The sequence below is a fragment of the Mobula birostris genome, chromosome 27, assembly GCF_030028105.1.
Source record: "Mobula birostris isolate sMobBir1 chromosome 27, sMobBir1.hap1, whole genome shotgun sequence".
NCBI lineage: Eukaryota > Metazoa > Chordata > Chondrichthyes > Myliobatiformes > Myliobatidae > Mobula > Mobula birostris.
Window position 1 is genome coordinate 9,090,188 of NC_092396.1, and position 15,167 is coordinate 9,105,354.

The 15,167-nt window shown below is 42.5% G+C and overlaps 1 protein-coding gene across 7 annotated transcripts in view; it reads left to right on the forward strand.

The window, feature by feature from the left end:
* Positions 1-13,219, forward strand: part of kif1b (kinesin family member 1B) — a 274,231-nt gene extending 261,012 nt beyond the window's left edge. For all 7 annotated transcript variants that reach the window (XM_072245139.1, XM_072245131.1, XM_072245136.1 and 4 more), the window contains 4 exons: positions 122-271; positions 388-580; positions 5,030-5,148; positions 7,092-13,219. In XM_072245139.1, coding sequence (XP_072101240.1) covers positions 122-271; positions 388-580; positions 5,030-5,148; positions 7,092-7,134 — 505 coding nt within the window. In that variant the 3' untranslated portion in view covers positions 7,135-13,219. The remainder of the gene's footprint in view (positions 1-121; positions 272-387; positions 581-5,029; positions 5,149-7,091) is intronic.
* The last annotated feature ends 1,948 nt before the right edge of the window (positions 13,220-15,167 follow it).

Here is a 15,167-nt window from a genome sequence, read left to right on the forward strand (position 1 = left end):
GCTTACTGTCAGTGAAATGGTAAATAAAAACTATCTCAACGCCAGTGCCATGTGGGTATTTCCTGTCCAGTGTATCTCAGCCTGTGCTGATTCCTAAGATGAAAATGTGTTCACATTACAGGACTCCCGAAGCCAACTCTCGATCCTCTAGTCCCTGTATGGAGTTTGATGGCTTCCCCATGGTTACTCGAGTAGAAACTTCATACCTAGCCAGAGCAGGAAAGAACGAATTCCTGAACCTTCTTCCTGATATTGAAGAGATCAGAACTGGGTAACATTCTCTTGCCAAATCCAAAATTTACCAATTTGTCTCTTCCAATTTGCCTCTTTCTCTTTTAGAAACAAAACCACCATTTTTAAAAAAAAAAATCTCTTCTTCTGCCTTAGCCCCGTGGTGTCAAAGAAAGGTTACCTGCATTTCATGGAGCCTCAGTCGAATTCTTGGGTGAAGCATTACGTTGCAATCCGCCGCCCCTACGTGTTCATATACAACAGTGACAAGGACCCCGTGGAGCGAGGCATTCTGAACCTGTCCACTGCTCAAGTGGAATACAGTGAAGATCAGCAGGCGATGCTCAAGGTTAGCCTGATCTTGCATTGACTATGAGGCAACTTTCAAAGTCAGGTTGGGTTCATTGTCATGTGCACGGGGCAGTAGACTCAAATTGCTTGCAGCAGCATCTCAGACATGTACGGTGATGTGCAAAAGTCTTACGTGTATATCTACATCTATCAATATCTATCTTTGTGTGTATGTATGTATACAATGTGTGTGTGTGTGTGTGTGTGTGTGTGTGTATATGTATGTTAGGGTGCCTAAGACTTTTCCACAGTACTATGGATACGGACAAGCACACAGGATAAATTAGACATAAGTTATAAATGAATACGTCATGGTAGTGTAACAGTGTGACACTATAACAGCTGAGGGTATTTGAGTTCATTTCTGGAAGGAGCTTGCGTGGTTCTCCCCATGAACTGCATGGGTTTCCTCCGGGTGCTCCAGTTTCCTCCAGTTTCTTTTAGTAGATTAACCGGTCATTGCAAATTGTCCTGTGATTAGGCTAGGGTTAAATCAGTGGGTTGCTGGGTTGAGTGGCTCGTTGGCCAGTAGGGCGTGTTCCGGGCTGTATCTCTAAATAAAGTATGAATAAATAAAGAAATACAAGACAGTTAAGATGGGAAAAGACTCTGGTCAAACTGCACTTGGAATATTGTGTTCAGTTCTGGTTACCTCATTATAGGAAGGATGTGAAAGCTTTAGAGAGGGTGCAGAGGAGGTTTCCCAGAATGCTGCCTGGGTTAGAGAGCATGTTTTATGAGGAAAAGTTGAGCAATCTAGGGCTTTTCTCTTTGGAGTGAAGGAGGAGGAGAGGTGATGTTTTAGAGGTGTATAAGATGATCAGGGTTATAGATAGAGTGGACAACCAGCGCCTTTCTTCCAGGGCCAGACTGGCTGATACAAGGGTGTAATTTTAAGCTGATTGGAGGGAAGTATGGGTGGGGGGGATGTCAGGGGTAGGTATTGTATACAGAGTGGTGAACGCGTGGAATGCATTTCCAGGGGTGGTGGTAGAGGCAGATACATGAGGTATATTTAAGAGACTCATAGATAGGCACATGGGTGATAGAGAAATAGTGGGGGGGCGGCTGTGTGAGCGTGAGGTGTTAGATTGATCTTGGGGTAGGTTCATAGGCCGGCCCAACGTCACTGGCCAAGGGGCCTGCACCGTGCTGTACTATGAAAACAAGATCTGAGTGCTTAAAAAAAAAGCAAAGACATTATTGAAGACAAGTCCATGGCAGTGCAAGAGATGATTCGTGGTGTTCTGTCACTGAGGTAGTGTTATGGTTGTACAGGGGTCACTTCAAGAACCTGATGGTTGTGGGAAAATAGCTACTTCTGAACATAGTGTTAAAAGCTTTTAAGATCTAATGACCTGAAAATCTTCTCCAGAAAGCCATCAGTTTCTCCAAAATGGGAAGGTGAATTGGTGGGATTGATTGCCACGAAGGGCTGTGGAGGCAAAATCATTGAGCGTACTTAATGATTAAGGTTAGAAATGGGTAAGAAAGTTACGGGGAGAAGGCAGGAGAATGAAGTTGAGTGAGGAAAAGAAATCAGGCGTGATTGAATGGTTGCAGAGACCTGAGGGGATGAATGGCCTAAAGACACAGGAGCACAATTAGGCCATTCAGCCCATCGAGTCTGTTCTATCAAGACTGATCTATATTATCCCTCTCAACCCCACTCTCCTCGTAACCTTTGACACCCTGACTAATCAAAAACCTATCAGCCTCCGCTTTAAATACACTCAATGACTTGGCCTCCACAACTGTTTGTGGCAACAAATTCCACAGATTCACCACCCTCTGTCTAAAGACATTTCCTCCTCATGTATGTTCTAAAGGGATATCCTATTCTTTTATTTTTAGTACTTTTGAGTTTTGTTGCACGTGCAAATTTTCAGATATAATTTTCTATTAAGTTCAAATATAAATGATGCTTGTTATTGACATTCCCCCTTTCGTTTGGAAAGAAGTTCATCCACAGAAGGAGAAAGAGCCCACACAGGGCAAGAGAATTAGAGTATGTAGTGCCATTACGTGAAGAACCTCACAAACCTACAATAGCGTTCTGTGTAATTGCTGAGAAGTTCGCTAGACTACAACATAAAGTATTAATATCTGTCACATCCAAACCAGGGCAGATAGAATTCAGCCCTCCACCCCTGAAAGACCTATGAGGTGAACAAGTTGTGACTTTTAATGGTTATCAAATGGATTTCCTATTTTTGGTTTACAATCTCTCCATCTTTATAATAATAAAGCTTTTATTAACTTTAATTATATAGACCATTGAGTAGTACAGCGCAGTACAGGCCCTTCGGCCCACAATGTTGTGCCGACCCTCAAACCCTGCCTCCCATATAACCCCCTACCTTAAATTCCTCCATATATCTGTCTAGTAGTCTCTTAAATTTCACTAGTGTATCTGCCTCCACCACTGACTCAGGCAGTGCATTCCACGCACCAACCACTCTCTGAGTAAAAAACCTTCCTCTAATATCCCCCTTGAACTTCCCATCCCTTACCTTAAAGCCATGTCCTCTTGTATTGAGCAGTGGTGCCCTGGGGAAGAGGTGCTGGCTATCCTCTCTATCTATTCCTCTTAATATCTTGTACACCTCTATCATGTCTCCTCTCATCCTCCTTCTCTCCAAAGAGTAAAGCCCTAGCTCCTTTAATCTCTGATCATAATGCATGCTCTCTAAACCAGGCAGCATCCTGGTAAATCTCCTCTGTACCCTTTCCAATGCTTCCACATCCTTCCTATAGTGAGGCGACCAGAACTGGACACAGTACTCCAAGTGTAGCCTAACCACACTTGTCACACATACATTGAAACACCAAAACAGAGAGTGAAATAAACATCAATTGTTCACAATTTTTACAAGAAAGAACACAATTAGAACAAAAAATAATAATTTTAGTGCACTGTGATCAAAGTGGTCAAGGTATTGCTAAACTCTGGTAGCGAATAGGGTTTTGCCTCTTGGTTCTAGAACCAAATGGTTGAAGCAGGCTATTGTTCCTGAACCTGGTGGTGTGGGACTGTGGCTCTGTGTCTCCTGCCCACTGGTGGGGGTCTTTGTTCCTGAACCTGGTGGTGTGGGACTGTGGGCTTCTGTGTCTTCTGCCCGCTGGTGGGGGTCTTTGTTCCTGAACCTGGTGGTGTGGGACTGTGGGCTTCTGTGTCTCCTGCCCACTGGTGGGGGTCTTTGTTCCTGAACCTGGTGGTGTGGGACTGTGGGCTTCTGTGTCTCCTGTCCACTGGTGGGGGTCTTTGTTCCTGAACCTGGTGGTGTGGGACTGTGGGCTTCTGTGTCTCCTGCCCACTGGTGAGGTCTTTGATGGGTGTTGCTTTCTTGAGGCAGTTCCTCTTGTAGATACCACCAGTGCTGGTGAGAGATGTGGCCACGATGTATTGGGCACATCCATAGACCTGAGCTGTGCGGAGGCCAGATTCAACAAGGTATCTTTCTTCTCATTGCCATTGGGTGACATTTGCTGGTAGGCACTTTGGTGAGTGAGCTATGTACATATATTTAGGTCTAACTTGCATTCTTTATGTCGTCTATAAGTGAACTGGCACAACCAAATAGTCTGTGCTGTTGATGAGGCTTAGAGAAGGTGCATGCTTGGTTGAAGTTAAAATTCCTTCATTAAATTCTTAAAAGAAATTACCGTTTTCATCTGTGGTAATATCTTTCTGTGGCTGAGTGCTGATAAGATTCCTGTGAATCCCAGTGGATTGTTTTGCCTTATTAACGAAATTAATGGTTCATCTGAAACGCAGATGGATCTGTAGAAACAGAATTGTAGTGAAAGCGCACTTTTAAATTACTGTGTGTTCAGAGTTGAAAACTACTCCATGGTTAACAGCAAAATTACTCAAAAAAGCAAAATCCATTTATAGAGTCATAGACATCCACAGCACAGAAACAGGCCCTTTGGCCCATCTAGTCTGTGCCAAACTATAATCTGCCTAGTCCCATCGACCTCCACCCAGACCATACCCTCCGTACCTCAGTAACTCCTCCAGGTTAATCCCTTGATGGTTGGATATCATTTGAACAAAAAAATACTGAGAGAATTCAGCAAGTTCCAAGTATATAAAAGATAATTAGAAATGCTTGTGAATTATTTAGAGGGATTTGTTGTGACTGCTGTACATTATATCTCTGGTGCATTGTGTCATAAGGTCATTAGAACCCAACAGTACAGAAACAGGCCCTTCAGCCCATCTAGTCCAGGCCAAACTATTAATCTGACTCATCCCACTGACCTGCACCCAGACTCTAGTCTTTCATGCCCCTCCTATCCGTGTTGTTATCCAAATTTCTCTTAATCGTTGCAATTGAACTCGCATCAACCGTTTCTGTTGTCAGCTCGATCCACCCTCACCTGCAGGATTTGAATTTGGAATTTCCAGGAAGTAATCATTTGTGTTTTTTTTTGTCTTCAGACAGCTAATACCTTTGCAGTGTGCACAAAGCATCGCGGAATACTTCTGCAGGCGAGCAACGACAAAGATATGTACGATTGGTTGTATGCTTTCAATCCATTGCTGGCTGGTTCAATCAGGTAATGTGTCAGTTTCCGTGTGAGATACCTCATTTCACCAAGACCCACCTTTTAGCAATGCCCTCAGTCTCATCCCTAGAATTTCAGGAAATTCCTTATTTTTGCAATCACTGAGCAACATCTCCAGGATTAGCCCATATGGACTTGGGTTCATATGCTGTAACTTTCTCTGTGTTTCAAAAAGTTCAAACTAAATTTATTGTCAAAGTACATATATGTCACCATATACAACCCAGAGATTCATTTTCTTGCGGGCATACTCAATATATCCATAATAGAATCAATGAAAGACCGCCCCAACTTGGGCTTTCAGCCACTGTGCAAAAGACAACAAGCTGTGCAAGTACAAAAAAAGAAAAACAACAAATAAATAAATTTAAAGAAAATGGGATGACGAGTCTTTGAAAGTGAGAACATTTCAATGATGTTGAAATGCAGGTGAAGCTGAGTGAAGTTGTCCGCTCTGGTTCAAGAGCCTGATGGTTGAGGAGTAATAACTGTTCCTGAACCTGGTGGTGTGAGTCTTGAGGCTCCTGTACCTTTTTCCTGATGGCAGCGGTGAGGCGAGAGCATGTCCTGGGTGGTGGGGGTCCCTGACGATGGATGCTGCTTTCCAGTGACAGCGTTTCATGTAGATGTGCTCGATGGTGGGGAGGGTTTTACCTGTGATGGACTGGGCCATATCTACTACTTGTTGTAGGGTTTTCCATTCAAGGGCATCGGTGTTTCCGTACCAGGAGGTGATGCAGCCAGTCAATATACTCTCCACTTGAAGTTTATCAAAGTTAAATACCATGTCAAACCTTCACAAACTCCAAAGGAAGGAGAGCTGCTGCCGAACTTTCTTCGTAATTGCGTCTAACTTGCTGGGCCCAGTTCAGGTCCTCCAAAATGATAACACCGAGGAATTTAAAGATACTGAAGCAGGCTACTGGTGTGGAACCACTGAAACAAAAAATCCATTCACAGTAAGACCTGTCATTAAATTATCTATAGAAAGCTGTGATAAACCCTCCTCCAATTGTAGAGAAATTATAATGGTTTGGCATTTGGCTTACTCATTACTCACATAACATGCTCAAAGAAGTGAACAAATAGTGCAGATTCTGGTGCCTGGAACAAGAAGTGCCTTTGGCTTTTAAAAGAAAATAACTGCAGTTAATAGAATAAACTAGAGTTAGAAGGATGTATGAGGGTGGGGGATGTCTTTGAAACCTTTTAAGTATATTGAAAGGTCTAGAGTGGATGGGGAGAGGTTGTTTCCTATAGCAGGGGAGTCTAAGACCAGAGGGCACAGACTCAGTATAGAAGGTTGTCCCTTTAGATCGGAGATGAAGGGGAATTTCTTTAGTCAGAGGGTGCTGAATCTGTGTATTTTATTGCCACGGATGGCTGTGGAGTCCAAGTCATTGGTTATATTTAAAAGGGAAAGGAAAGGACAGGAGGGGAGCCAGAATGGGGAATGGAAAAGGGGGGAGGGGGAGAAATTACAGGAAAATTGAAGTAATTGATGTGTATGCACCAGGTTGGAGGTGACCCAGGCAGAATTTGAGGCATTGCTCTTCCAACCTGAGAAAGACCATCGTAGCAAAAGAGGAGGCCGTTGACCAGGCGTTTCCAACCTCTTGTATGCCATGGAGCCTTACTATTAACCAAAGGGTCTGTGGACCCCAGGTTGGAAATCACTGCCATAGACCAACATGTCAGAATGGAAATGGGGAGTATAAGTAAAATGGGTGGTCCTGCCTTGGTGCGGACAGAGCAAACGTACACAACGTCATCATAGTTAATCTCCTAAACTTGCTGAAAGTGCCTCAGTATGTTTTGTGGCATTAATAGAACTCTATACATGCAAATAGTTGTTTTTTTTTCCCTTTAATTTTGGTATTGATCAATGCCTTCATAAATTTAATGAATGTATTAACTTTTGCTTTCCTTTATAGGTCAAAACTCGCTCGAAGACGTTCAGGACAACCAACAATGTGAAGGGAAGCCTTCGGCAGAGAGCAGGAGATGACGTAGTTATTCTGACTTGCCTTCTGAACATTCAAGTGTTGCTCTTAACCTTAGTGAATCCTGAGCGTTTCTCTTGTACATGTAGATCTGTGGCTTAATACTCTGTCTAAGCGCCTTTTTTATTTTCCGGTTAACAAAATGCTTTTCGTTTTACCTCCATTCCGAATCTGGTAGTAGCATGTTGTAAAATAGTTAAGTCCGTGCACGATTAACCACCTTTCTTCACTCCTGCTTTTTCCCTCATGTCTGTAGGATGTCCTTGTCTCTGTTACCTATCGAACTGCAGCCCTTGAGGTGTGACTGCATGATAACCGCAACTGCCTACAGGGTTCTGGCAGTTACATGAGAGACAGGGAGACTGCTGTCTGCTGGGTGGTATTTTAGGGACGCTGTGTGTGTTCTGGCATATAATGCTTCCTAATCTCCGGTATTCTGGAATGTTGGCAGCTGTGAACGTTGCAGAATTGCTGGGTTTAGGCTGAAACTCATTCTGAACATACTATATCGGAGAGAGCGCAAGCAGATTTACACAGGGCGGAGTGGTGAATTCGCTAGCACATAATGTTAACAGAACAAGAGCAGGAACCATTTGGGAAAGCAATTGGAATTCGACACCGTCTTACCCAGGTGCTGCAGTATCTCGGCGCTCTTTTCCCTCGTCAGTTCTCTCTCCTCGAGTGCGCATCTGCCCTACCAAAGTTCACCATTGGCCCCTCTTTATGCAGTAGCAAGACTGGACCAGCGATGCATGTGATTCTCAGCTTCCCGAGCAACGAGATGCCTGTGTTTTGGTGAGGAACAGTTCTTCGGAGGGTGGTCTTCACAGATTGGGTGTAGTGTCTTAAAATAGCCGGCGTCCTTGCCAGATGGAGAACTGAAAATGTTTCGACAAATCACGCAGCAAGCTGTATTTTGTTTTTATAGATTCATAGAACACTGCAGCCCTGTACAGGTACTCCAAGCCCACGATGTGCCAATCTTTTAACCTACTCCAAGATCAATCCAACTCTTCCCTCCCACATAGCTCTCCATTCTTCTATCATCCAGGAGTCTCTAAAATGCCCCTAATGTACCTGCCTCTACCACCACCCCGGTATGTTCCAGGCACCACCACACTCTGTGTATATAAAAAAAACCTACCTCTGACATCCCCCCACACTTTCCTCCAAGCACCTTAATACCTCTGGTGTTAGTCGTTTCTGCCCTGGGGATAAAGACTCTTGTCTGTCCACTCGATCTATGCCTCATCTTGCACACCTCTCATTCTCCTTCGCTCCAAAGTGAAAAGCCCTAGGTCATTCAACCTTCCCTCATAAAACATGCTCTCTAATCCAGGCGACATCCTGGTAGATCTCCAGTTCCCCCCGCTCTGAAGCTTCCACATCTTTCCCATGATGAGGCAACTGAACACAATATTCCAAGTGTGGTCTAACCAGGGTTTTATAGAGCTGCATTCTGTTCTCACATTTAACCAGAAGTTCCTGGAACAAAGTTAGGTCACATTCAGGAGTTTACTCACTCCTGACCTTTTCTCTACTGGATCACTTGCAGGTAAAGCTGCTGCTTTGAAAGGAAGAGGGTCATTAGAAAATAGCAGTGTAAAAAAATATTAGGGTGATTTTATAGGTGCATATTTGTGCCTGGGACCACCCGACAAAGCTTATAGCAAGTTATATACAGGATGAGTTCTACCATCTGGGCTTTGAAATGTCAGGAGATACTCTTCAGAGTGTTGCAGTCTTCAGATTTCACACTCATGTGTTTATCACGCACAGTGAAGTGTGGTGTTTCCATTAACAACCATCACAACCCAAGGATATGCTGGGGGCAGCCTGCAAGTGGCACTGACAGGGCACGCCCACAATGCTCAGCATCACGTAAATAGAACAACACAAGCAATAACAACAACAGCAAAACACAGCCAGGCCTCGTGCCCCAGGGCAGATCCTCTAGTGGACTCGCAGGCACCAGGCATTGGGCAATCTTGACAGTTTGGCTGGTAGGAGGTTTCATTTCATATTTTTCCCCTGTATTTATACATTCATATTTTTTATACTTAATTCTCACAATCTGTTTTGTGGCTCTGCAGTCAATGAAGCATCCTCGAAGTCTCTGCTGAAGAGTCTCTTGCCTCCAGCCTAACCCGGTATATGACAAGCTGAGCACAGCCATTTAAAGGCACTTGCACATCAGTCTTTCTCAAATCCTCTTGTGTTTGTCCCCTTTAACGCATCACCTAAAGAAATCCCATCAATCTGCTTGGCTGCAGGTCAACTACATCAAATGCTGTCTGAAGAGACTTCACTGCTTGTGAAGGTATTGGCTAATGGAATCTGTAATGAAGGAAGTGAAAGCAGCAAAGCTACACGAGAATGTAGATCTTTTTTCAATTGGAAAAACATTCAGGGTGTGTTTGGCTATGACGTCGTGCCTGCCGAACTGTTGCAGGAATGAAGCATAAATGGTTCATCAAATTAACACTGGCTTCCCCAGGCAGCTTCAACGGCCCTCAGTTCATTGTCGAGCTTCCTTTTAAAGCTCTCAGATGAGGAAATAGAATCAATCACGTACAAATGCTTCATGTATCACTAACACTTTCCCACTAAAGACACAGGCACAGGCACAGGACACTGCAGAGAATTTATGGTCAGGTTCAGTTAACAGACCATCACTGCTGATTATCAGACAGTAAACATGCACTTTTTCTTTGAAAATTACTAAAGGTCATAATTTCCATAATAAAGTTTGACCAAAAGGGATCCTGGTAGTGATATTGACTGGAATTTTCATAAAACAGTTACCTAGAGACTGTAAGCTGCTTTAATTGCTGGTCAGTACTGAATTAGTTGAGTAGAAATGAAGGGGATTTGTCAGACATTTATGGGGGGAGGGAGCCCTCTTTGAATTGCTGGAGTTACCAGGATGAATGTGGGTTTGGCGAGTCGATTAGGAATTAGATGGCAGCAATTGACTGGTGTTTGATTTTCATTTTTTTTCTCTGTTATGAGATGACTTCAAGAAGGTTTGGTCTTTGCTCTGAATATCTGAGAAGCAATTTTAATCTTGAAACTGGATTTCTGATCCTTAATAAGGTCCCCATTCCCTATATTCTAGCTTGATTTTATCTGTAACGACAGCTTCTTTTTAAAACTTGAATTTGTAATTTGTAATAAAAACAATGCATAATAGGGAAGTTTAAGTTAAGTACATTTATTTAATTACTGTAAATGCATCTGGGTTTCAATTACTCGTACAGCTTGATTAATATGAAATAAGTAATGAAATATAAACCTAGTGGATCAAATATTAAATATGCAAATCCATCACTTCTTCCAGATGGAGCATAATTCATGAGTGTGGACAAATCATTTGTGCTGTCTCTGTACTGAATAACCTTAATGCACCTTCCTTGTAGATATCTAATTGAACCATGAATCGTAAGACACAAATGACTCAGAAGGAGACTATATTTGTGTTTTTTTAAGCAAAAATAAAATGGAGAAACAGGATTTTTGGAGCATAAGTGGGATTAATTCAAGCAGCAATTTGCTTATGTACAAGATCAGCTGTATTATAAATGACATAAGAATGTTCTCCTTTCCTTTGAATACCTGATACTAAACTTTATGTTTAACTGGCCTTGAGCATTCTAATTCTAAGCTGTAAAAACCTGCTTAAAAGAACAGAGGGCATGACTGAGGCCAGCAAACCTACAGACCATGAAGTCACTGGTGCAAAGGTCAAAGAGCTCAAGGTCACTGTGTGAGGAATCAAACCTATTAAACAGTTTATTACACCTAATGTCCCAGGTCCATTGTCAACAAAAGCCATCATTTTACTGTTAAAATTTATCTGTTTTAATGTATTTTGCAGTATCTTTGCTTAAAAAATTACCACAGCTTTATTTCCTTTCAACTTGCATTAAGAGTATTCAAGTCTCGAAAAAGAACTGGTAGTTTTCACATTAAAACCTCCAATGTTTAACAGATAGCACAAAACAAAATGATGAAATATGTTCATTAATATTTCCACTCAAATGTTTGGCTATAGAATGACACCCACCCCTGCTTATTATAACCATATAACAATTACAGCACGGAAACAGGCTATCTCGGCCCTTCTAGTCCATGCCAAACTCTTACTCTCACCTAGTCCCACCGACCTGCACTCAGCCCATAACCCTCCATTCCTTTCCTGTCCATAAAGCGGTCCGATTTAACTTTAAACGACAACATTGAACCTGCCCCAACCACTTCTGCTGGAAGCTCGTTCCACACAGCTACCACTCTCTGAGTAAAGAAGTTACCCCTGAACTTTTGCTCTTTAACTCTCAACTCATGTCCTCTTGTTTGAATCTCCCCCACTCTCAATGGAAAAAGCCTATCCACGTCAATTCTATCTATCCCCCTCATAATTTTAAATACCTCTATCAAGTCCCCCCTCAACCTTCTACGCTCCAAAGAATAAAGACCTCACTTGTTCAACCTTTCTCTGTAACTTAGGAGATGAAACCCAGGCATTATCTGTGTAGGATTCTGAAGATACAACATTATGTGGATGTTGGTATGGAAGAAGCAAACTTGGCTCAGTAACTTTGTTTTATCGATGCAGTTCATTGAGTGCCTGAAGCTAGCCAGTTTACAGAGCATTCGGTGAAAGACACCGTGCTAGAGGCCAGCCAACCTCTGGAGCATGGGTAACGAAAAGGTTGATTCGTAGAAATATTAATGGCCCTCTGTTGGCCAGTTAATGTTTCTATGCCTGTAGAATCAGACTGAATGATTTCTATGCACTAAAGCAACTGTATATTTTCAAACCAGTGCAATGCATTTAGGCTGCATATAATGACGATAAGAAAAGGAAGGCAGGTAGAATGTTAAAGGAAGACCTGATTATGTCTATTTTATTAAAAAAGTGCAAGAGAAATCCTTCGTTCCAGGTCAGACAGATATTTATAATCACACCTTATTAGCATTGCAACATTGTAGTTCAAGTTGAAAATCCAGTTTCATTGGGGAGACCCAAATCTGTTCACACCTTTAAAGATGCATCCAGGTTTTATCAGAGCAAAGATATCCTTCCGGCTGCCCCTCCCAGTTTTATTATGTTCTGTGTAATGTTTAGCTGGTGCACTGTTTATCTTTTTATGAATTGTTTGCAGTAAATTGCACACGTTTTAAGGACGTATGTTACAGAAAAGACTGAAAATTGTTGTGGGATACTGTGTACTCTCACACCATTCTGCACCTTGGGGTGGAACATAGACAGTCACTTGGGTTCTGTGACTGAATAGGAAACAGCTCAAAGGAAAAAAAAGCTATGGAATTCTAACAATTGGCTTTTGAACTTTTCTGGTTATCATTTTGCAAGTTAGCACCATTCAGTAAATATTTTGGTGTATTTTAATTTTTTTTTAAGTTGTAAATGAGCCGTCAGACCTCTATTAGTATTTCAGCTAAACGGTAGCTGTTCAGACCACTTTGACAATACTTGTTTACTGGAAGTCGCGCTGAGAAGAAATTATTTAGTTGATTATCGTTTTTTTTTAAAATATTAACTTAAAATGCAATTTAAGTGAGTTGCACAATCTCCCTCAGAACAAAGCGAGAGAGAGAATGGTCACCGAAAGGAAAGGTATCATAGCTGCTGTTCGTAGGTTTACTGAATGTGCTGGTAATCAGGTTACCTGTGTGTATTTTATTAATTTCTAACTTTAGTCTGTTGTGGCTGGTTAACCACAATCCATGGTAGCTCAAGATAATATTTTAGTTCAAATTGATTTATTGTGCTTCCTATCAACACCTGGCCCTTCATCAACACTGTATATTATTTATTATACTTCATAAGGGTGGCTACACATTCATAATTTTATTTTGTAAATATATGTTGAACCAAGCTTGAGGTATAAAATGTAAATATTTCATGTATTTGTACTAATTATAATCCATTTGCTGTATAGCATAGACCGTGTAAAGCGGATATCTAATTCTGTGTATGGTAACCAGGACCTCTGAACTGTTCAGTGAATGAAGCAACAATAAAGGTACAACTAGAGAAAACCAAATATAAACTTGCCTTTTTATTTATACCACATCCATGCATGATGTCAGCAGACGCTCTAAAGAGTACTTCAAGTAGTAGTCATATTTTAATTGATAAAATAATTTCTATGTACATACGCAAACATGAGGAAATCTGCAGATGCTGGAATTTCAAGCAACACACATGAAAGTTGCTGGTGAACACCTCAGGCCAGGCAGCATCTCTAGGAAGAGGTACAGTTGACGTTTTGGGCCGAGACCCTTTGTCAGGACTAACTGAAAGAAGAGCTAGTAAGAGATTTGAAAGTGGGAGGAGGAAGAGGAGATCTGAAATGATAGAAGACGGGAGGGGGAGAGATGGAGCCAAGAGCTGGACAGGTGATTGGCAAAAGGGATATGAGAGGATCATGGGACAGGAGGCCTAGGGAGAAAGAAAAGGGGGGCGGGAAGCCCAGAGGATGGGCAAGGTGTATAGTGAGAGGGACAGAGGGAGAAAAAGGAGAGAAAAAGAAAGTGTGTATATAAGTAATTAATGGATGGGGTATGAGGGGGAGGTGGGGCATTAGCAGAAGTTTGAGAAGTCAATGTTCATGCCATCAGGTTGGAGGCTACCCAGACGGAATATAAGGTGTTGTTCCTCCAACCTGAGTGTGGCTTCATCCTGACAGTAGAGGAGGCTGTGGATAGACATATCAGAATGGGAATGGGACTTGGAATTAAAATGTGTGGCCACTGGGAGATCCTGCTTTCTCTGGCGGACAGAGCGTAGGTGTTCAGCGAAACGATCTCTCAGTCTGCGTCGGGTCTTGCCAATATATAGAAGGCCACATCAACTGTCCAGCCCTTGGCTCCATCCCTCCCCCTCCTGACTTCTCCTGTCATTTTGGATCTCCCACTTTCAAATCTCTTACTATCTCTTCTTTCGGTTAGTCCTGACGAAGGGTCTCGGCCTGAAATGTCGACTGCACCTCTTCCTAGAGATGCTGCCTGGCCTGCTGCGTTCACCAGCAATTTTTATGTGTGTTGTTCTATTTACATATTTCCCTTCCCTTTCTTCCATGGTCTTCTGTTCTATCCCATCAGATTCCCCCTTCTCCAGCCCTTTATCTCTTTCACCAATCAACTTCCCAGCTCTTTACTTCACCTCCTTCCCCCTCCCTCAGTTTCACCCATCACCTACCACCTTGTACTTCTCCCTCCCCTCCCCCCACTTTCTTACTCTTGACTCCAGGCCTTCCTTTCCGGTCCGGATGAAGGGTCTCAATCTGAAACGTCAACTGTTTACTCTCCTCCGTGGGTGCCGCTTGGCCTGCCGAGTTCCTCCAGCATTCTGTGTGTGTTGCTTTCACGTTCTTGGTTTAGCATCACTTGCATATGTTGCGAAATTTGCTATTGTCCAGCAGCAGTCCTCAACACACAATAAAACTCTAAATACAGTATGTATTTATTTAAAAAGATAAGTAAGTAGTGCAAAAAGAGAAAGAATGTAGTGAAGTAGTGTTCATGGGTTCATTGTCCATTCCAAAATCTAACAGCAGAGGGGAAGAAGCCTTCTACCTCCTCCCTGATGGTATCAATGAGAAGAGGGCATGTCCTGGGTGATGGTGGGGGGAGGGAGTCCTTAATGACTGACTATTCCCAGTACACATCAAGCCAAATTATCTTTGACAGTAAAGTTTTAGGATTAGCTTTATTTATCACATGTACATTGACTATGGAAGGAAACGCACGTGGTCGTGGGAAGAACGTAAAAACTCCTTATCAGACAGCGGCTGAAACCACACCCCAATCGCTGGCGCTGTAAAGCATTATTTGAACGTAGAACATTTCAGCAAACTACAGTCACTTAAGCTCATGATGTTGTGCCAACCCTTTAACCTACTCTGTAAATTCAATCTAACCCTTCCCTCCTATATAGCCCTCCATTTTTCTGTCATTCGTGTGTCTTAGATGCCCCTAATG